At 44.3% G+C, this 24,136-nt stretch overlaps 1 protein-coding gene across 6 annotated transcripts in view; it reads right to left on the bottom strand.

Moving 5' to 3' along the window:
• Nucleotides 1–12,307: 12,307 nt before the first annotated feature.
• C3H5orf24 (chromosome 3 C5orf24 homolog) overlaps nucleotides 12,308–24,136 on the bottom strand; it is a 51,190-nt gene continuing 39,361 nt past the window's right edge. For 3 of the 6 annotated variants that reach the window (XM_068277932.1, XM_068277935.1, XM_068277933.1), the window contains exons 3-4: nucleotides 20,163–20,717; nucleotides 12,308–13,596 (exon numbers count right to left, since the gene is read on the bottom strand). In XM_068277932.1, coding sequence (XP_068134033.1) covers nucleotides 13,534–13,596; nucleotides 20,163–20,717 — 618 coding nt within the window. In that variant the 3' untranslated portion in view covers nucleotides 12,308–13,533. Of the gene's footprint in view, nucleotides 13,597–20,153; nucleotides 20,718–24,136 lie in introns of those variants that run through there. The other 3 variants (XM_068277934.1, XM_068277936.1, XM_068277937.1) reach the window with 2 other exon arrangements.

Genomic DNA, 24,136 nt, shown 5'->3' with positions numbered 1-24,136 from the left:
GTCTTGGTCATGTGACTAGGTCATGTGACTAGATCATGTGATTCCCCACGGCAGCGAAGCGTTCCAGGCAGCCCCCTCCGTTCTAGTGATTGGTAACTGTCAGCTCTTTGCTTCCGGGTTCCGCGGGAAGGAGCTCTGCCTGTATATTCTGCTGTCTGGAGTTTCTTAGGACAAATGACTACGCGCCATTTTGTCGAAGCCAGCTGATTTTTTTTGTATTACTATAGGCACTATTCAGTTTTCTCCGAGGTGATATTTTCTACCCTCATCAATAAAATTAGGGTGCCCATCAGCCAGCTCTGCCCTGCAGTGGTTCCATCCTGTACAATAAAACCTGTGTCCCTGCGTCCTCCTTCTCAGTTTAGGTTCCCTTTAACCTCTTGAGGACCGTGGGCTTAAACCCCCCTAGTGACCAGGCAATTTTGTTCAAAATTGGCCACTGCAGCTTTAAGGCCAAGCACAATACAGCACACAAATGATCCCCCCCCCCCCTTTTGTCCCCACCAACAGAGCTCTCTATTGGTGGGGTCTGATCGCCCCTGCAGTGTTTGGTTTTTTTTCGGCTGCGGCGCACGAAAAATAGGAGGAAAAATGGTGTCTGCAGCGCGCGCGAAAAATGGGCGTGGCCATGACATTCTATGGGCGGAGCTAACGTAATGATGCAACAGCGAGGCATAAGAAATCAGTGTTTACGCTGTGATGTGGTCAAACGTGGATTCACATCATAGGTGTGCAGAAACTGTGTGATGCTATTTAATAGTATGCCATAACCCCAAAGCAGCAAACACAGCCAACTATGACCATTAAATAATAAATGCAGCAACAGTTACCCCAGACACCACAAAATAAACGCAATGGGCAACATTTCAGCCAGGGCCGGATTACTGACCAGGCAACAAAAGCAGTCGCTTGGGGCCCCATTCAGAGTCAAAGGGGCCCCATCAGCACATGTGCAGTAACAGTAGTGCAGTAACTATGGAAAGCTGCATATCATTTTAAAGCTCTCTTTCTCCTCTTTCCAATGATATATAAATGGTCGCCCCATGCCTTTTAGTTTTCAATATTTTCGCGATCAAAATTGCGGCCACAGCAAATTCGATCGCGAAAATAGCGAAAACTAAAAGGCGTAGGGTGGCAGTTTATCTATTATTGGAAAGAGGAGAAAGAGAGCTTCAAAATAATATGCATCTTTCCAAAGTTACTTGTATTACACAGGACGACTTTTCTCCAAAGTCGGCAGCTCGATTCAGCACAATGCAATGAAATATAAGGAACACAGGGGGATATAATTACAAACATCATGTTGGTAGGTGTGAGGATGTAATTAATTAGTTGTGGGTATGCTTAAAGGCATACCCACAGGCACTGCTCGGAGTCCCTTTATGGGCTCTGCCTCTGACACAGGAGACCAGGGTTCGAATCTTGGCTCTGCCTGTTCAGTAAGCCAGCACCTATTCAGTAGGAGACCTTAGGCAAGTCTCTCTAACACTGCTACTGCCTATAGGGCGCGTCCTAGTGGCTGCAGCTCTGGCGCTTTGAGTCCGCCAGGAGAAAAGCACGATATAAATGTTATTTGTCTTGTCTTGTCAAATGATGCCGTGCGCTGCTGATTGTCTTCAGAGCCAGGCTCTCCTCCTAGGTCCCCCTCCTGCTACTGTGCACTCTGCCGCTGCCCACTCCTCCCTCCTTTCCCACAGAGAACCACAGCTGCAGCAAGAATGATAGCAGCAGATGGCAAATGCTCACTTACCTATTCATGATCCAAGCGATAGAGATCCTGTCATCTGAAACCCATCTGTCTTTTCTACAGTGCAGCCGCTCGCTCTGAACTTCCTGATTCTCAGATCAGACAGGAAGTAGGTAGTAGTAATAGTAGAAGTAACAGAGCAGCAGCACTCTAGAGGAGACAGATGGGCTCTGGATGACGGGACCTCTATTGCTTGGATCGCAATATGTGAATGTGAGTCATCTGGTGCTGTCATTCTCCCCCACTGCGGCTGCCTTCTCTTCTGGACTATCGTATTCACTGGGATGGAGGCTGCATGTTGGCTGTCTAATTTGGGAGGAAATCGGTTAATCGGTGGTGGGGGTAGTTATGTAATTCTGTTTGGGGAATGGCTTCCAGTTTGGCGGTGTCCAGAGCTTTCTGCTATTGCCAGGCTGGAGATGCAGGGGGAAAGTGCTGCTGCTGTGATATCTGGTGCCCTCTTCAGAGGGGTGCCCCAGCCCTTGAGTGCAAATGTCCAAGCCATTCATATCTCACTCTGAAATTTTGCCGCTGCTATTCCCTGCATTGTGCGCCCACAGAGGAAAGCGGGCTGTTGCCCATAGAAACCAGTAGCTCGGCTGCCCCGGTGTGTGCGGCACGTTGCTGTGCAGCTGCATCTTCTGATTCTATTACGACATGATGGGGGGCCCAAATCAGTTACTTTGCTTAGGGCCCCATTTACCCTTAATCCGGCTCTGATTTCAGCACAAAATAAACGTATTGCGAGCAACATTTCAGCACAAAATAAACGCATTGCGGGCAACATGTCAGTACAAGATAAATGCACTGCGGGCAAACATGTTAGTACAAGATAAACGCACTGCGGGCATACATGTCAGTACAAGATAAACGCACTGCGGGCAAACATGTCAGTACAAGATAAACGCACTGCGGGCAAACATGTCAGTACAAGATAAACGCACTGCGGGCAAACATGTCAGTACAAGATAAACGCAATGCGGGCAAACATGTCAGTACAAAATGTACACAATGTGGGCAAACACTTCACCTGCAAGAAAAAGCATTTACTCACCTGGCAGAAGACGTCCCCTCACGCAGCCGGCCTCTGGTGTGTGCAGCTCCTCCTGGCCTGGACGATCTTCAATCTCCCGCTCAGCCTCTCACAGGCAGAGCAGGGCTACGGCAAGATGGCGTCCGGAGGCGGAGCCCTGTACTGGAGACAAATAGTCTCCAATACAGGGCTCCGCCTCCGGACGCCATCTTCCCATAGCCCTGCTCTGCCTGTGCCTGCCGGAGGAGAACATTGCAGGCTGGAGCGGGGCTGCGGGGAATGAACTAGCGCAGCGTCTAGCAGACGCTGCGGCTAGTTCACTGTACGGTGGCCAGAGTCCCGAGGCCGGGACGTCCCGCTGCTAAAAGCGGGACGTTTCCCGGGACCTCATGCAGCCTGGGACAGCGCCCCCCGAAGGCGGGACGCGTCCCGGGTAAAGCGGGATGTATGGTCACCGTACCTCCATCCCTCCCACCCCCCAGGCAGCCAATAACGGCGATCGGCTGTCATAGGCTTCAGCCTATGAGAGCCGATCGCTCTCTTGCCCTCCAGGGGGACAGCCGTGTCACACGGCTGTCCCCAGTACAGCGCTGCTGCCGATCGCAGCGCTGTACAAAGCAATTAAGCGTGCGCGCGATCTCCTGCAAATGCAAGCCCCAGGACTTTACGCCAATCGGCGTTAGGCGATCCTGGGGCTGCCGCCGCGGCCACGCCCATCGGCGTGTAGCCGTCGGCAAGTGGTTAAGGCACCAGCAAGCAAGAAAATATTCAGAATAATTTTGACAGTACTTTACCTACTTTTTGGTACTTTTCAATTGCAGAGTGCTGAAAAGTTATTTTGATAGTGCACCCGAGATGAAAGAAGTCTCAGGTTTTATACCCACCTGGGTCTTCCTCCAGCCCCCTTGAAGCTGCTTGGTCACTTGCCGTCTCCCCAGGCTGCTCCTGTTCCCCGCTGGACGGGCCAGTACTCTGGTCAAGGCAAGCTTCATTGCACATGCATGGCCTGGCTGCGCGTGCCTCAGTCATGCTCTCACGGACGGGACTATTCTGCACCTGTGCAGTGCAAAAAAGTGCGACTCAGCCAGAGTAGTGGGCCAACCAGCAGGGGACAGGAGCGGCCCGGGGAGACCAAGTGGACTCAAGAAGGCTGGAGGAAGCCCCAGGTAAGAATGGAACCGGAGACCTTTTTCGTCTAAGGTTCACTTTAAACAGAAGATGAAAAACTATCTCCTTGGAGAAACTCAGGAGAAAAAGTGAACTGGATCAGGGCATATAAATGTTTTCTTATTATAGCTGTATATTTACATAGTGCTGACATCAGTGTTTACAAAGTATGTGGGCTTTATTCAGAGCTAGTCTACTTGAGGTGACCCAGGAGAAAATCTCATAGACCATTGGCTACTCCCCACTTGCGGCAATTTGCTTGCGTCCACTAATTTGGTAGCAATAGGGGACCCAGCGGGTAAACACTATCCACGCCACCAACCAAACAGGTTTAGTAAAGTTGCATGAGAGGAGGTGGTAGCCGATGTCAGTGCCATGGCCGGCTCAGAGGATCTCACAATTTAATCCCCACGCAGAGGCATCTCTAGGGTCTATTACGAGGTGCCCCAGATGTTGGTCCCCAGACCTCCCATGGGAGAGTAGCGCAGCAGGCAGAACTACTTACATCCTCTAGCCACTCAGTCTCTGGAGTCTGGAGACATCTTCAATACCATGCTTCTCCCCCTAGTGTTTAAGAATTATATACTGTCCTTGTGTTTTAGCTTCTGTCTTTGGTTTGTTTTGTCTTGCCTTGATCCACAGGTTTGCGCTATACAATATTGCTTTGTATTTATTGCTGCGTATTTTTGTAATGTATCTAATCATAAGCATTTCATACTTTTGTATATGTTTTTATTTTGATCACATTGTTTGGGTCATTGCCCAATCTTTTATGATACACTTTTCTGTGAAGGTGGAGCTTTGAGCATGTGCTGTCGGGTGTGGTCCCACTCCTTTTAAGGATCACCCTTACTCACTTGCACCTATGCTATGATTAAGGACGTGTAACGTCCGAAACATGTCAGCATGTGGTGATGGTTTTAGCCCTTATGTGTTTATTTAATAAAGCCGTTTGATTCTACCGACATCGTGCGGAACTCACTTTCTACAGCATTGGACTTTGGGTCAGAGCAGCCCGGTTTCCTGCACTGTCGGCAGTTGGGGTTTGTGAGCGGAGTCCCACACATATCATAGTGTTTAAGAAGGCACAAACCACTAGAGCTCTTGCATGCTACAGAAGATATATTTGGAATATTGAAAATTGGAGAGTGCCTAGAGCAGGTAAATAGTTAACACTTCCACAGTGGCGTAGCTAAGGAGCTGTGGGCCCCGATGCGAGTTTTACAATGGGGCCCCCCAAGCACTCTATACATAACAACTGATACGCAGCCCCAAAACCTGCCAATGTCAACTACAGTATCAGAGGTGCAAGAAGGGGATGGGGAACAGTGTGTTAATGATTACCACTGTTCAAAGTATCTATAGAAGTGATTATTATGAGCACAGGACCAATAGAGAGCTAATACTGTAGTTGAGGGAGGGCCCTATGGGGCCCCTCTGGCCCAAGGGCCCCAAAGCGGTCGCTACCGCTGCACCCCCTATTGCTACGCCCCTGCACTTCCACCTGCTGCACTTCTCCTGTGGGGTCCCGGCCCAGGGAAGTAGAGGAAGGGGACCCGTTAGACAACCAGGGACTATAAATGGGGAGAGGGGGGCCAACCAGATAACTAGTAAAAACTATGGGAGGGGGAGGGAGATCCACTAGATGACCAGGATCTCCTATGCAGCAGCAGCACTTGGCCTTATTTGCTTACCGGCCTTTAACACAGTCCATTACCATGGTCATCCATTATCTCTTCTCAATGGTGTGATCGATCGGGTCTCCATATTTGCTCAGGAGTTAGAAACGGACAAGCTCCACGTGCTCCCTGGCTTAGCAGACTACGAGCACAAGCCGATACATAGCCACACTTGGTGCTGGTGCTGCTGCTGAACAGAGGTTCACATCCACAGTGTAATGGAAAACCCACCTACGCATTTCGAGCCATTGGGCACTTAATCAGGGTGTACTAAGGTTAACAGGAAAAGGATCTCTGTGGTTAAAATCCATCATTGACAGCAAACTAAAGGCTTAATGCACTAACCAGCAGTAATATTGCAGCACACTGCAATATTACCGGTACTACCGCTAGCAGTGTACAACAAGTTATGCTATTAGTGTGACCCTCAGTACTCGAGTAATATGAGAGTTGCTACGGTAACGCATATTACTAATGTGCTTTACCATAGCAAAGCTTGCAGTACCTCAGTATTGTGGGTTGCGCTTATAGCGTAACACGCTGTGCACTGCTGGCAGTAGTACCAGTAATATTGCTTTGCAATGTCTCTGCATGGTATTATTAGCGCTGGTTAGTGCATCAGGTTCTAGGTAACTAAACTTTGATCCACCTGTGAGGATAGCAAGGTCTAATTTTCCCAATTGGATTTTAAGTTCTCCTATACAGATACCCTAAACAGAAATGTATTTCACACAAAGTCCAAGCATTACAGATCACTAAGCAAATTACACTTTGGAATAGTATCAAAGGTCTTACCATAGCTTATGTGGCACAGGATCATAAATTCAGTCTCAGGCCTTTTCCCAAACGGTCTTCAAGCCTAATACAGTATTGAAAACTAACATTCCAGTGGGCTGAACAATCTGCTGAGAAGTATCCTCTTGGTAAAAGCAGGGCAGTTTCTAGGCTAAAATGCACCCAGGGCGAGGGAGTAAAAATTGCACACACCCCCGCGGAGCCAGGTATAGGTGCCCGCAGTATAGGTTTGCCAGATCTAGTTGCACTCAGTATAGGTCCCCCCAGTATAGGTAGCCAGGAATAGGTACCCCAGTATAGGTAGCCAGCTATAGGTCCCCCCAGTATAGGTAGCCAGGCATAGGTGCCCCAGTATAGGTTAGCCAGGTAGGTGCCTCCAGTATAGGTAGCCAGAATAGTTGCCCCCAGTATAGGTTAGATAGGCAAGAGCCCCTAGTATAAGTTAGATAGGTAGGTGACCCCAGTACAGGTTAGCTAGGTAGGTGCCTCTAATATAGGTAGCCAGAATAGTTGCCCCCAGCATAGGTTAGATAGGTAGGTGCCCCCAGTATAGGTTAGTTAGGTAGGTGCCTCCAATATAGGTAGCCAGTATAGTTGCCACCAGTATAGGCTAGCTAGGTAGGTAGGTGCCCCCAATACAGGTTAGATAAGTAGGTGCCCCCAGTATAAGTTAGATAGGTAGCTGCCCCCCAGTATAGGTTAGATAGGTAGCTGCCCCCAGTATAGGTTAGATCAGGTAGGTACCCCCAGTATAGGTTAGATTAGGTAGCTGCCCCCCAGTATAGGTTAGATAGGTAGCTTCCCCCCAGTATAGGTTAGATTAGGTAGGTGCCCCCAGTATAGGTTAGATAGGTAGCTGCCCCCCCCCCCCCCCCCCTAGTATAGGTTAGATAGGTAGCTGCCCCCAGTATAGGTTAGATTAGGTAGGTGCCCCCCAAGTACAGGTTAGATTGGTAGCTGCCCCCCAGTATAGGTTAGATAGGTAGGTGACCCCAGTACAGGTTAGCTAGGTGGGTGCCTCTAATATAGGTAGCCAGAATTGTTGCCCCCAGCATAGGTTAGATAGGTAGGTGCCCCCAGTATAGGTTAGTTAGGTAGGTGCCTCCAATATAGGTAGCCAGTATAGTTGCCAACAGTATAGGCTAGCTAGGTAGGTAGGTGTCCCCAATACAGGTTAGATAAGTAGGTGCCCCCAGTATAGGTTAGATAGGTAGCTGCCCCCCAGTATAGGTTAGATTAGGTAGCTGCCCCCCAGTATAGGTTAGATAGGTAGCTGCCCCCCCAGTATAGGTTAGATTAGGTAGGTGCCCCCAGTATAGGTTAGATAGGTAGCTGCCCCCAGTATAGGTTAGATTAGGTAGGTGCCCCCCAGTATAGGTTAGATTAGGTAGCTGTCCCCCAGTATAGGTTAGATTAGGTAGCTGCCCCTCAGTATAGGTTAGATTAGGTAGCTGCCCCCCAGTATTGGTTAGGTAGGCGGTTAGGTAGGTAGGTGTCCCCCCATAATGGAGGGGGAGCCGCAGCCGCTGGGAGGACAGCCTGACCTCTCTCTCCCTCTCCCGGGCCGACCTCCATACTCCCCCCTCAGATGCAGAGTGATTGCAGTAGGGAAGCGCTGTAAATAGCTACTCACCTCCCCGATTCCAATCGCCGATCACTCACTTGCCAACGGTCTAATGCTTTGCATAGACGCGTATACACACGTTGCTTCCTGCTAAACAGGAAACAGCGTGTGTATAGCCGACTATGCAGAGAGGAGGCCAGCGGCTAGTGAGTGATCGGCGATTGGAACCAGGGAGGTGAATAGCTATTTACAGCGCTTCCCTGCTGTAATTACTCTGCAGTCGGAGGAGGGAGCACGAAGGGCGGCCTGGGGAGAGGAAGGGAGAGGTCGGGCTGCCCTTCCCACGGCTCCCTCCTCCATTACAGCGCCCCCCTCCCATAGCGCTGAGGTCGGCTGCACGGCCCCTAGAAACAAGCCTGGGTAAAAGTAATATGCATAGGCCCGCCCCCTGGCTAGTGACAAACTCTCTGCTTAGCAAGAAGTACGTCACTGGGATTCCCGTCGGTTTACACATGCGTGCGCCACACAGCTCTCCCATTGTACACACTACCTGCGTCGCCCATTGACTTGCATTACTGTATCATCTGTGGGTAAGAACGGATCATGTGCTAACGGGCTGCAGCCTTTGCAATATTTCTGGCACACTGTGTCGCATCGTGTGAAGTGTGCAAGTCTCCATAGTATTGCATTGCCCTTGTGGCAGGGAAGCGTTGGGGAAGAGTAATGTGGTGCAACGCTGTGAGCAGGTGTGCAAGGGGCCTTAAAGGAGTTATCAGGAGAAAAATAAGAAAATAAGTGCTACTTACCCGGGGCTTCCTCCAGCCCAAAGCTCCCAGCATGTCCCTCGCCGCAGCTCTGCAGTCAGCCGTTTGCCGCAGCTCCGCCCCGGTCCCCGGCGAAGACGTCAGGCCGACCTCAATCACCGCCACGTGGACCGGAGCGGACTGTGCAGATGCAGAACTACTGCGCCTGCGCAGTCCACTCTGGTCCACGTGGTGATTGACAGCGCCGCTCGCACAGGCGTAGTACAGGCCGACCTCGCTGCGGCGAATGGCTGACTGCAGTGCTGCGGCAAGGGACATGCTGGAAGCTTCGGGCTCAATAAGAAAATATGCTGGTAGGTTTTGGGAACATCAGGGTGAGCCGGGCAGCTAACAGCTGTTTCTCAATCTCCCAATCTATGGAGCACAGCTACTACCGGAGGTCCTACCTATTCCCTAAGGTAGTAGCTGTGATCATCTGATTTGTAGGACATGAAACAGCTATTAGCTGCCCGACTCACCCTGGTTTGCCCACTCACCTGGACAACCGACCCACCTACTATAACATATGATTGCCTCACGTGTCTTTCAGTATGTATCATAAGAAAAGATGCCCCATCTGGAGACCAAGTGAATAGTAAGCCAAATCGCACATCCAATTAGATGCAAAAATAATACATTTTATTAAGGACTTATATCACAAAATAACATTAAAAACATTAAAAAAATTTGCATCTAATTGGATGTGCGATTTGACTTACTATTGATGTTCCCACCCATCTGGACAGCCAGCCTACTTACTCTAACACGGAATGCCTCATGAGTCTTTCTCAATAAACGCACTGTGCATTCTTCCAAGTGGTTTATGCCAGGCTTTCCTGTATAATATATGTGCAAGGACCACTATTCAATTTAGTTTTCTCACTGGATTTATTTTCGCACCTTATCAATAAAATACGCTTTAAAGAGGAGCTGTCAGCCATACTATCTCAGAAAACAAAAACACATATATAAGTAGATAAATACTTGCTCTATTTACATAATATATGTATTGCGCTGTACACATTTTGATTTTAGTTATTTTTCTACAGTAAAAAAAGAGAAATTCCTTCTTAGCATTTCCCATATTAACTGTGGCTATTTTGAAGCCAATCCTGATGTAATTTCATCCCTTACTCTCCTCTGCCTGATTGTGTATGCATTGCCCGCCCTTCACTATAGAAAGTGCATTGTCTCAGCATGAGAAATATTGGCCAATCAGAGAGGAACAGATGTGTGGGAGGGGAAAACAGGAGGGAAAGAGGCTTCAGCCAATCAGGTCACATTAGTTAAGTCTGAGGGGATGTAAAGAAGCATTTGTGTACCAAACTGTGTGTGTACCAAATAAGAGTCAGGTAAACTGGTGAATGGTTATTTATCAACAAGAAAAGTAATAGTGATTTTAACTTTTGAATTGCCTGGTTAGCATCCCTATTACTTGTTTACCAGATAAAAATAAAGAATTGATTTTTGATTTTATGCCCGACAGTTACACTTTAAACCCCAAGCAAGCAAATACTCAAAATAAAATTGATATTACTTTTTTACCTACTTTTTAGAACTTTTTTGCAATTCATAGGTGCTGAGAAGATATTCTGTAAAAATATAGAGGCCAGAAGGAAAAGTCAGCCTGTAAAGTACATGCCCATATATTTACCATAGTGACTGCACATGTACCCATTACACAGCACATATATGCCTGTTTCAGACATTATCCTATTAGGTCAGGGCTGTCTGACTCCAGTCCATGAGGGCCATGTCCATGCCAGTGTTTAGGATAGACTACAAAATGTGTTCTATGTGATGAACCACACCTTTCCTGATTTAGTCCCATCAATTAATTTGAGCTGTGCCACAAATGTGTGAAGGCCTCGGCCCTCAAAGACTGGAGTTTGACAGCCCTGTATTAGACAATAAAGGATACATAAACTGAGAGGCATATGGAGGCGGCCATATTTGTTTCCTTTTAACCACTTAACTCAAACTGGATGCATATATGTTGCAGTAAATCAATCTGAATGCATATATGCGTCCAGTGCTGCAGCAGCGTGCGCTCCCGCTGCTCTTCCATGGCATGTTTTACACGTCAGCGATTGGTAAAGGGGAACATGTGTTCCCCGAGCCAATTGAAGAATCTAACAATGAATGGACATGACTTGAATCCCGAGCCATGTCCATTCATAAAAGTGAAAGTAAAAAATGTTAAGTAATGATTGAACACTTCCTGGTAACTTTGAGGAGAGTGTATAATGCCATCTAGAGGCCAAAAAGTAAGAGGAAAGTAAAAAAAAAAAATGATTACAACATTATTTTTGTCCCTGTTTTTCCAAGATATAGATCACTTAGGTGTAATAAGCAGTGATAAAGTTATGGCCAAATGAATAGGAGGAATGTTGACGGGGAAAGTGGCTCATGGCAGCAAGGGTAAAATAGCTTGTGGAGTGAAGTAGTTAAACACCAGTTGCCGAGTGTTCCTAATCTTTGGCAGCAGTAGTATCTAAATTACACAAATGAAACAAGCAAGCAGCTAATTCAAAGTTCAGTCAAAAACATCTGATCTGCATGCTTGTTCGGGGTCTATGGCTAAAAGTGTTAGGGGCAGAGGATCAGCAGGACTGCTAGGCAACTGGTATTGTTTAAAAGGAAATAAATATGGAAGCCTCCGTATCCATTTTCACTTTAGGTGTACTTTAAAGCGGAATATAACCCTGCATTTCAACTTTGCTCTAAAACATTATTTACAGTATATTATATGCAACCAGCATTTTTTTTTTTACTAGACCAGCATTGGAAGGGTTACACAGGGCTTTAAAGTCCCTGGAGATTTTTGCAGACGCATCCGAACTTGAGTTAGATACTTTTTGTTTACACAAATGTATCTAAGTGTTTATTGTGACTCATCTCTCTCACTGAGAAGGAGTTGGAGGACAGCCAAAGAGTGTGTAACATTTCTAAATATATACATATAACTAAATAGAATGTAACTATCTGAACGTCTGCACGAACTTAAAACCTCTGTGTTTAACCCTTCCAATGCTGGTCTAGTAAAAAAAAATGCTTTTTGCATATAATATGCTGTAAATAATGTTTTAGAGCAAAGTTGAAATGCAGGGTTATATTCCGCTTTAAGGATCTAAGCTTGCAGTTTAGGGCAGCAGTAAAAAAGCAAAAAAAAAAAAACTGCTCTCTGTTCGTTTTCTCTGTTACTCTAGATAAAATGTCAAATTTTCATACACTGAAAGAAAAAAAGTATCTCCCATACACAATAACCATATTAGGAATGTTTTAATACACTTCTTAGTGTTGAAAAATGGAAAAAAAAACAGTTTATTACAAAATAATATATATGAAAATGCGTCATCCAAAAACAAAACTACATAAACTCACCACGTGAAACAACCCATTCCATCTTTCATTAACTTTGAAGAAGTTTCTCAATTATTATTTTTTTTAATACACACATACATGTTTTATGACTCGTATCAACACAACGTGCGAATGTAAGAAAGGATGACACAGATGTAAAGTTTCAGTACAGTTTGAAATTTACCACCGATGGGTAACGTGCTCATTTTTTTTTTTAAACTGTGAATGTGTATTTCATAAGCCATTATACATATTTTGTTGAAGTATATATACAGATAGCAACAACATTCACAGAGATTTAACAGTTCATAATATGGATGATAGCAACAGTTCTATAAAAGAAAATCTTAAGCAATATGTTTTAAATAAATGAAGAGGAGGTCAATAATTCAAAAAGTTTAATGGCCTGGTAGTTCTCTTCCACCGGGATTGGACAATGTCGATACAATGTCCATTAGGTTCTGAGTTTAGATTAATCTAATTGGTCCAGACCAGCGCTGTCTTGTCCACGTCACCAAAGTACCGCATTAAGTCTTCTAAACGTTTTCCCGTAAATATCCAACAAGACCGTAGGTACCAAAATTATATATCCACTTGAGAGTATAATAATCTTGAGTTTCTTTTGAAGCTCTTTTTCCTGGCCTTAGCACAAAAACTGTCCCTTGTTGGGAATGGTAGAATTAACTTATTTTTTATGAAAAACACAAACCAATGGATTGCTTAGAAGCGTATACATTTTTAATGTACAGGGTCTTAACAAAAAAGAAAATCCCAAAAATGAGTCATAAAAAGTTCTTTGTGAAATGTTTTTTTTTCCCGTCTTTGAGTTATATATGTTTGTTTGTTTTGTTTTTTCAAATTGAACTGTAAGAGAAATCTCAGTGAGAATATATTGTGACAAATTTTAAGAGAATATTTAGATAGAAGTAGATTGTGCACAAGATTGCAGAGGTTGTGGGCAGAAATCAAAGTCCATGCTTAAGTCCTCAACTATTCAAATAAAAAGATCTTGTGTAAAATAGGAGAATTTGATGGATCTTGCACTGGTGGATGCTTCTTCTTGGACAAGTGAGCTCCAATATCAACCCTCGGCAATTTCAAGGTTGGTTGCATTGGCAATTAAGTCCAAGTATTTGCAGCAATCATTTTATGATACATAGCGAAATATGTATATCAATAGAATAGCAACAGTTGTATCAGTCAAACAAATAGGTCCGTTTCAACAATCGCAATGGCATCAAAATGCAAAAAAGCTGCCGAAAAGTTACACAATGAAAGGAAATATCCAGAGGCGGAAAGAAACTTGTTAATGGACTTGATAAGGACATTTCCTTAGCTGCATATCACGTGAAAGTAGTCCAGAATGTACACATGTACAACGCTTAAAGTCCAGACCATTGTGTCCTATGACTCGCTGGAACACATGAAGGCTTGCTGCTTTTTCCCTAATAAGAAAAGCATCGAGACATGACATCCATTCTTAAGCTGAAAAAAATTTCCTTTCATTCTTAAAACACCAAGATTGTCAAATCACTGTATATTACTCCATATATTTATAATCTATTATGCGCTACGAGTAGCTACGAGTATGTAGCTACTCATAATCGAACTTTAAGTTAGATAGTGTAGCCGCAGCTGAGGGAGGTTAACTTACCTATGCTTCCGCCCATAGCCAATGCGTTCCACCCACGGTCCACATAATTCCACTACTTCCTCCTTCTGGGTTTGAAGGAGGAAGTAGTGTGGTTAGGTGGACTTCGGGTGGAACACATCAGCTATAGACATCGTTATAGGTAATTTAACCCCTCCTCTGCTGCGGGCAGCGCTATCTAATTTAAATTTTGATTACAAGTAGCGACGTACTCATACACTACTCTGCAATACTAAGCTGCTATCTCATTCTCAACAGGATATTTCAGCATTTATAAAGATTATTTTATTTTCTAGCTGTGCAATCCTAAAATAAATAATGGATAAAAGAAGAAACATGATTTTACCATAAAGAGACCTCTCCCCAGCCTACATTTTCTAATGTGCAATTACTTTCATTTTTTTTCAAATCAATTTCTGATATACTCATTAACTCTTAGCAGCTTCAATAGAGTTATCTCATTTGAGATAAGGGCACTGCTTTTGACCTCAGTTGGCAGAACTCGTACTGTAAATTCTTGGAATGCTTTAATCTCTCTTCCTAGCAGAAAATATAGAAACTGAAAGCAGAAGTCCTCTGTTATAGTCTCACACTGCCCCTAGTGACAAGTGGCCATAATTACGCATTACAGCAGTACTAATTAGAAGCAAGACAATGTAACAAATAAAGAAATAAAAAAAAATGTGCTAAAATAAATTGGCCTACAGCACTTGTAAACCTCTAAATAAATTGGCTGCTAAAAGGGTTAAAACGACCTCCAACATATTTTCTGTACAATTAAATGCAAGTAATGGTGTCATTATATTACCTAAATGTAAATCCGGCTATTGAACAGGTGAATAACTCACAAGGAATGGCCATGATTGTTAAGCCTCGCCCCATCACAAACCCAAAGCCTCTCCATTGAAGTCTGGAGATATTTTGCCTTCTCCAAGCCGTGGCCCGCCCCCAGCTCAGTGGCTGCCTATCAGGGTGGCCACAGAGCTCCGGACTTCGTCAGAGAATTTGCACAAAAACCACCAGATCGGTTCTGCCATCAGAGGAAGTTTAAAGGGAACCTAAACTGAGAAGGATATGGATTCTTCATTTCAAAATAATACTAATTGCCTGACTGAAATAGTTAATAGGTTTATTTTCATTTTTTCCTGGGAGCCCTATTAGTTAGCTGTACTGAGCTCTTCATAAGAGATTGTTTTATCTCTGACTGTAGGAGTTGCATTTACAGCTGTATATTAAAGGACAACTGAAGTGAGAGGGATATGGAGGCTGCCATATTTATTTCCTTTTAAGCAATATCAGTTGCCTTGTCTTATTTATCCTCTGCATCTAAAGGTGCGTACACACGCACTACTGTAATGGACGGGTCCGTCAGACCCTCCCGCTGGGCGGGCGTTCTGCCTACAGTAGTGCTATGTGTACAGTCTGTCAGGAGACCGATAAGGCTGTTTCTGAACGATCCGCTGAGTGGATCATTCAGAAACAGCCTTATCAGTCTGCCCACAGACTGTACACACGCACTACTGTCGGCAGAACGCCCGCCCAGCGGGTCTGACGGACCAGTCGTTCATTACAGTAGTACGTGTGTACGCACCTTAATACTTTAAGCCATAGACCCTGAACACGCATGCAACACAACAGGTATTTCTGACATAATTGTCAGATCTGAAAAGATTAGTCGCATGCTTGTTTTATGTGGGTATTTCAGACACTACTTCAGCCAAATAGATCAGCAGGACAACCAGGCAACCGGTATTGTTTATAAGGAAATAAATATGGAAGCCTCAATATTCTTCTCACTTCAATTGTCCTTTAAAGAAAACCTGTACTGAGAAAAACCTCCCCTGGGGGGTACTCACCTGGGGTGGGGGAAGCCTCCGGATCCTATTGAGGCTTCCCCTATCCTCTTCGGTCCCACGGCGGCGGAGATCAAGCTCCCTGAACAGCGGGGATGAGGAGTTCACTGACTTGCGTGTCATGTTCCCTTAAGCCGGTTTTGCACTCAAACGGTGCAGTGATCACGTGGCAGGCGAGCCTGCCACCGCAGAAATTATTGTTCATATGACCCTGCACCATGGTGCGGCGACAGGGTCATATGCATAGCGCAACCCCTGGTTAGTGACATACTCCCTGCTGGGCAGGAAGTACGTCACTGGAACTCCCGTCAGTCCATAATTGCATGCAGCATCGCACCGTGCTCCCGTTGTCCACACTTGCTGCACTGACTTGCATTGCTGCATAATCCATGCGGTAGGCACGGATCATGTGGCAACACGAAGCAGACTTGGCGTCAGGAATGCAGCAATTTGGATACTTCCGGCGCAGGGCGTTGCATCGTGTGAACCGTGCAATTCTCCATGGACTTGCATGGCCTTAGAGGCGGGGGAAGCATAAAGTGGGGCAACGCAGCATGCAAGTGTAAAAGGGGCCTTAACGTGACTCCAATACTTCCTCCTTCCAGAGTCACATGAAACACAAGTCAAGTAATTTCCCCAGACCCTGGCAGCTTGTTTAGTGCTGAACAGGGGCAATCAGGAGTATCCAGATGTTGTGAATTTTGCACACCAACACTAGTAAATATCCCTGTAAGTTCGTCCATCAAACTTCTTAATATTTATTTAACCTTTTCGGGACCGGCCACCTACCCCCCCTTAAGGACCAGGCATTTTTGGCGGGAAGGGGGTGCGCGCGTTTGGGGGGGTCAGGCGGCCGGATCCCGTGTGTGGCTGCCGGGCATTGTGCCCCCCCTTGGTGGCCTGGGCCCCCCCTTCTGCCAGCAGCCTTCACTTACCTTCCAGGCTCCAGCGATGAGCCGCACGGGACCCTCTTCTCCGGCCGGCATCTCCGCTTCATCTGACGAGCAGTTCCGGGTCGCGGCTTGATGACGTCATCAAGCCGGGACCCGGCGCTGACGTCAGATGAAGCGGAGATGCCGGCCAGAGCGGAGGGGGGCGCCGATCGTCGCTGGAACGGCAGGGAGGTGAGTGGATCCTCTTCTTTCCCCCCCTGCCGCCGCAGCTGTCAAACAGATCACTACGATCCGACGGCGATCGTAGTGATCGTGTGATCAGCAGCCATACGCGATGGCTGCTGATCACTCGGGGGAGATGTCGGCTGTCATATGACAGCTTGATCTCCCCCTCCGGGTGCGCACGATCGCGTCGGGAGCGGAAATTTCGGGCCGGCGTAGATCCTACGCCGCATCAGGCTAGAACAGCCACAAGTGCGGCGTAGGATCTCATGCACATGGTCCCGAAAAGGTTAAACGGATCCGAGATGAAAAACTAACTATAACAAGTAACTTATTGTTGAGCGCGCTCTGCATATTACCCCAACTTTTTATGCAGGAGTGATCCAATAGAGCTAAACTAAAGTGTAGTAAGGTGATTAGTAATTTGATATTAGAACGAGGAGCGCATTTGTGAGCAACCTTTCCATTTAAAATTTATAACATGTAACTTGTCTATATATCTTATCTAAAGTTGAGATAGTTTACACAGCAAATCTAGCTGCACATAGCTTCAATAGAATATGATTGATTATTCCTGTGATACAGCACACACACAAATTTTGTTCCCTTTTCTTGCCACCAACAGAGCTTTCTGTTGGTGGCATCTGATTGCTGCTGCTATGTTTGTTTGTTTGTTTTTAATTAATTTTATTTAAAAAAATTTTATAACAAAAAAGCAATTTTTATTTTATTATCTCTACCCACCCGCCCTTCCTTCAGTGCGATCAGCTCTCATAGGCATATGCCTATGACAGCCAATCATCATTAGTGTCACTCGAGGGGACAGCTCAGTGACAGAGCTGTCCCCGTACAGCGCTGCAAGAGATTACAGCGCTGTGCATGTAAATAACGTCTGTTTTCAGCCATTACACAGCCTGTCAGCCGCGTTCCCTGCAAATGTCCACCCACCCCACTTAACGCCTTTCGGCGTTAGGCAGTCCTGGGGCTGCCACCTTCCCGACGGCTATCGGCGTTAGGGACGGAGTTAAAATACTCAAGCATTATTTACCTGCCGATTTTGGGTTTACTGAAGTAACTTCAGATACAGTAAGGATGCCTCTGCCAATGTACTCCTCACACAATTCAATAGAACACTCTCTGGAATCTGTGATGATCTACATTCCCTATCCACCATTAGATACCACACAGAGCCAATGTACGCCATGAAACTATAGGTTTCTGTGCTCATGAGACCACACTGACACACAGGCCATGTCAGACAGGCAACAGAATCTAACTAAGTCACTGGTATCTCCATTAAAATATTCTGAAATATCCTCACAGCTAAGAGTTTATAATTTAACTCTAGATGGTCAATAAACATTATTATTCGAGTCAAGAAAGTGGCCAGTGCAAGACTGTAGGCCCATGTGCAGCTAACTGGAGTATTTTTCAACCCTAGGATTTATTTCAAGCACCCAAAGTCCACAAATAATGTACATATATTGAACTGCCATGAGGCCAGCTGGGCATTGTAATCAGACTCTAGGCTGATGTGAAAAATGTCTAGCTAAACTATACAAAAAAAAATGATATGATGTAACCATTAACATCACTAAACAATTCTACGATACCCGAGGCAAATGGCTGTTTAGAACTGGAAGCATTTGGGCAGAGCCTAACCAGTTTCCCCAATCCCTCCAGTGTGGCTCCGTTCCCCGCATATTGCTCCGGTAGTGGCTGCAAGTTTAGTAAGCAGACATTTGACCCGTCCAAAAACCGCATGGCAGGAACGCAGGAGAAAGGTGAGCATCTCAAGGGAGGGGGTCAGACATGCTGCGCATGAGCAGGCGAGTACCTCTGGGTCAAAAGTCAGCAATTTCCTAAAGTTGCAATCGCTACTGGACCAATTTTGCGGGGAAACGTAGCCTCACAAGAGTAATCAGGGAGACCGGTATAGCTCTACACACATGCTCCCACATCTCTGTAGCCTCCATCTCCAAACAGTAGTTTGCTCTTTAAAGTGAACCAGAGACGAAGCACCCTCATGCATTTTACCATATACAGTATATCAGTGGGAACATTAGTGAAAACACCTACCCTGCTTTCTGTTACATTCTTCACTGTTCAGCCTGCTTCTAATCAGCCCTAATAAAATCCCAGACTGAGCATTCAGTTTGGCCTTGCTAAGGAATCTTTATAGCTGAGTCTGTCTTTTCTTATGTCTTTTCAAGCCCAAGCCTGCCCCCTTATGGTTTTGCTATAATGACTCAGCTATAATGATTACTGAGCAAAGGCAGACTGAATGCTCAGTCAGGGATTTTTTCAGGGCTGATTAGAAGCAAGCTGTGCAGTGCAGAATGAAACAGAGAGCAGGGTAGGTGTTTTCTCTAATGTTCCCACTGATATATATGGTAAAATACATGAGGGTGCTTCGTCTCTGGTTCACTTTAAATGATTATTATATTCAGAGATTTATCTGTGATAGTTTGCTAAGATTTTCCAATGCAACAACGTTCTGTTTTAGATTTCCATTTAGGTTTTGTTTTTTTTTCTCTTCAATGTAATCTTACCCTAGAAACCAACCAACCTCTATCCCCAAGAGGAAGCAACCACCTGATTGCTATGGGCAGCCCAAATAATTCAGTTTTTATAAAACCCTGTTGTGTGTGGCATAATTAGAAAAAAAAAAGAAAAGAAAAGAAACAAAAGGTCAGTACCTACTTCTGTGTATAAATATCAATGCACAATTCTTCTTTGGATAAAACACAGTTGTAAAACCGATATTTTAGACTGGTTTATATATAGTACATAATTGCATTTGACATATTTACACTATCCATTTTTCCCCCACGTAAAAGTGCTGTGATTGTTTCAATAAGATTTAACGAATGATGAAAGAACAAAATATAGCTACACATATAAGTTTCTAGGGTTGTTCTATTGTACATTTTTGGCTACACTGTATGTGGTCATACAGGGGCAATGTGTTTGTATATTTGGTATTATTCTTTCACCTCAATTAATCTCATTTTTTATGGCTGTTTTTAAGCATATCATAAAAGAACATAACTTTAAAAACGGCACAAAAGTTTCCTCCTACGGAAAGAATTCATAGATTCTAAACTAACACTGCATGCAAATATTCCAAAAAGAACCCCCCCCCCCCCCCCAGCAAAATAAGTTATACAAGCCAAAACCAACACATAGAAAAGGGTGTACTGAATGTAACTAATGGTGCACAAATGCTGATCTGTTCATGTTTTGGTTATTTCTGCTGAATTGTGAATGCAAATGAGACCTTGCAAATGAAGATATTACTTGGGCTAAGTAATTGAAAAAAATATATATAATGTGATGATACAAACATCTGATGTATTCTCAGCATCCATACATAGTGACTTTTACTCAACCGGGTGTTTGATGTTGGTATCCACAACAGAATGGAGTCCTCTGTTAAGTGCTGTGGGGTAGGGAAATGCTGCATTGTTACTTGTGTAACTTAGATTTGCAAGCCGTGAAAGAGCTTTTATGCTACCTGGAGGTCTCCCTGGGCTGACTTTGTATCCGGCGGCTTTGGTTGTGCCCAATGGTCTGCCAGGACTTGTCTTAAAGCCAGCAGCTTTGGTCGTCCCCAGAGGTCTGCCAGTGCTGGTTCTGTAGCCTGCTAGTTTGGTCGTTCCCGAGGGTCTACCGCGCTTTCCAGATCTCCCCAGGGTTTTCTTCTTCTTTAAATCGCCTTTTGCGTCCAGGTCCCTGCTGCTGGTGGTCTGCAAGTGGGCCTCGTTTATAGTCTCTTGAGTCTGGCAGGAGATGGTCTTATGGCTGACAGTATGGCTGTACTTGCTCTGCTGGCTGGCGTACAAACCAAATGGTTCCACACTTCTCATGCTGTCTTGGCCGAGGCAGGAAGATTTGCCACTTGCACAGAACGCCACACTGTTGTTTGCAACAGGACGCATCATTTTCTACAAGAATAAAAGCAAACAGTCGGTCTCAGGACTTGAAATAATACGTATTATTTATTATTTTTTAGCAGTGCAGTCAGAAAAAAAATCAAACCTCTTTTCCGATAAAGAGGTTTATAATAACCACAGCTCATCTTAGAACTGGCTGCCTGGTTACGTTAAAGGAATACTATCGATTCACATATTTTTTTCAATTGACACAGGAATTGTTTGGGAAGTGCTGCTAAGTACTGGTGTATACATTTTAGTAGCAACTTGTTTGTTTACTGTTAGCAAAATACATTCAAAGTTTACTGACGCCAAAACTGACGGCTGACTGAGCCATGAGGAGAGGGGAAATTCCCCTCACACTTGATCAGTTAACTTTATGTGTAGCTCTGTGTGACAGAGAGAGACAGGACACAGGAGCTGCAGCTGTTGGGAGCTCTGTTTCTTTAAGTGTCTGAAGAGAGCAGAGGAAATGTAACTAATTGTCACAGCTTTTTCATATTGTTTTTGCTTTCAGAGTTTGATATGTTTGATATTTGCTTTCTGTAGTCTGATATGCAACTCTGGCTGTGCATTGAAGCAGACACCCCTTCTGTAATTGATTTGTCCCAATATAGCTAAATCCTACCCTCAATAAATTACAGCTTTTGCCTCTGATATTTAACATGAAAAGTAGGAAAATGTTTACACAGCTATTACATTATTTGTACACTGTCATTTTAGAACACTTGGGTATCGATAGTATTCCTTTAAGTATTTGTGAGTAGTATCTTGGTAAAAGGTGACTAAAGCTGGCCACTAACGGTCCAAGTTCTAGCGAAAAATCGGTCGAGCGATCAGAAATTTTGATCGGATTGGTTGTAAATAATCTCAGTTGATGGGCACAATTGATAATGAACGATTATAAAAACAATCGTCCGATTTAATTTTTGTCAAACCAAAATTTGGATTTTCTTGTTGGTCACGATAGATAGGAAGCAATGATTGGTTAGTTGATGGTGTAGTGAACGATTTTTCGTCCGATCAGAATTTCTGATCGCTCGAACGATTTTTCGCTAGAAATTGGACCGTTAGTGGCCACCTTAAAGGTCCAATGGTTACTCTGACAGACTTCCTAGGATCTGTGTGGAGACAGAAGAAATGGCCAGAAGGACAAACATCATTGCAACACTCAAAACATCTGGGCTTTATGGCAGAACAAACAAACAAAAAAATATCCACCAGTCTAAGTAAAACAAGACGGAAATGTTTGATTGTGATGCTAAGTATCATAACTGGAGGAAACCATTGTACAATTCCTTTCCAATTCTGAAGTATGGTGGTGGCAATATGACGTCATGTACAAAGAAAAGTACATAGATAATGAAAACTTGCTTCAGAGACCCCCATAGGTTCCTCAGACCTAAGCACAAAGTAAAGATGATACAGTAGTGGCTTAGGGACTGTGAATGTCCTTGACTGTCAAAGCCAGAGCCTAGAATTGCTCTCAATAGGATACTTCAGGAAAAACCTTAAAACAGTTGTCCGCCAACCATCTTCATTCGCCCTCACTTTGCTTAATAGAATCATTAGCAAAGAATGGCTACAGTCGCTGTGAAGTATGTGTCAACTAAGTACTGAGTAAAGGTTCTGTATACTTGTGTCTGTGTTATAGTTCAGTTTTAAAAAAAAAGAGAAAAAGCAGCAAAAAACTCTTTCTCCTTTTTACATATATTTCAATATATGTTACTGAATGTTCAATGATGAGAGAAAAAAATAATTTATATGGGTTTAGCAATGAGGCTGCAAATTGACAAAACTTGAAGGAGTTTTTAAATACTGATCTGTATTTTAAAACAAAATTAGTGTGATAAAAAGTTTAAACAAGAAATGCAATATTTAAGATAACATTATTTAATGAAATGATAAATATATATGAAGTTCATAACCCCATACATAAGGTATTATAACGTAACAAATAACCTTTAAAAAAATATTGGAAAAGGTTGAAAAATTAGAAGATGGAGAATTTATTCTAGATTTTCTACTTTTTTAACCCTTTAAAACTTCCATCCCTAATAACCACTCACCCCCAAGTAATGGTAAATCTACACAGAACTGTTGGAAGAGAAGTCACTTTTTACCACTCAGACTATACCAGCAATAATATGTCAGTGAATTTAAAAAAAAAAAAAAACATGAAGATTTTTTTTCAGGCATATTTTATTTAATAGATTTAGTAATAAATAAGTTTTGCATAGTACTATTTTTTATCAAGGAAATGGTAATCATTTTTTCTAATTATATTTATTTAGAGCACCATGTGCTTGTTTGACCAACAATGGTCTTACCGTGATCCCGGGCCAAAGCTGAAGACGGTGGTCCAATGTCCCCTATCGCTGAAACCGCGTTCGGTGACGGGGGACATCGGACTACCGAGGGACGCCTCAATAGGATCCTGAGGTTCCCTCTCTTCAGGTGAGTATCTTATTTTGATCCCGAGCTTCGGCTCATGAGCACTTTAAGACGGTTGTTGGTCAAACAAACACATGTTGCTCTAAATAAATATAGTTAAAAAAAATGTGATTGCTATTACCTTGATAACAAAATAGTACTATGCAAAAACTTCCTCACCACATTGGGGGTATGCAGCTCCTCTTCTTGCAGCATGGCCAAGCAGTAGGCACGCGAACACGGCCGCGCAATGCGCAGTAACACGGAGCCTGCAGTTCTGGTTTGCTGCACATGCGTGGGCGGGCTAGCTGGCCTGGTTATACCAATATATCAAAATATAGATATAAGGGGAATGTCTAATTTCTAAAATGTTACCTCACACTGATTCACAATCTTTACTGCTGGCGAGGTGAATTGCTGTGGGAATTTTTTTTTCTCTGTATAATGAGCAGTACCATCAAATGATCTCCCAGAGTGCTCTGGGGCAGAAGGTTAGTGTTCATTTGAGTTAGAGACGAGGTCCCTTTAAATATTTCCACAGTACATTAAATCCCTGTTGTCATGCCAAGAAAGACATGCAACCAAATGTATTTATTTATTTTCAGCAAATTGTGGATAAGTAATGACAGTTGAGCAAAGGTATATAGATATCATCTTAACCTTACACTGAAATTCATACGTTTTAATATTTTGTTTGGAGTTTCTTTTTAACCACCTTAGCGGTATGGACGAGCTCAGCTCGTCCATTACCGCCAGAGGGTGCCGCTCAGGCCCTGCTGGGCCGATTTTAATGAAATAAAGTGCAGCACACGCAGCCGGCACTTTGCCAGCCGCGTGTGCTGCCTGATCGCAGCACAGGTCCCCCCAGCCGCCTGAGCCCTGCGCAGCCGGAACAAATAGTTCCGGACAGCGCTAAGGGCTGGATCTTTGCGGCTGACGTCAGGACGTCGGCTGATGTCCATGACGTCACTCTGCTCGTCGCCATGGCGACGAAGTAA

Source organism: Hyperolius riggenbachi, chromosome 3, assembly GCF_040937935.1.
Source record: "Hyperolius riggenbachi isolate aHypRig1 chromosome 3, aHypRig1.pri, whole genome shotgun sequence".
NCBI classification, from domain to species: domain Eukaryota; kingdom Metazoa; phylum Chordata; class Amphibia; order Anura; family Hyperoliidae; genus Hyperolius; species Hyperolius riggenbachi.
This window is presented reverse-complemented; position numbering and strand designations above follow the sequence as displayed.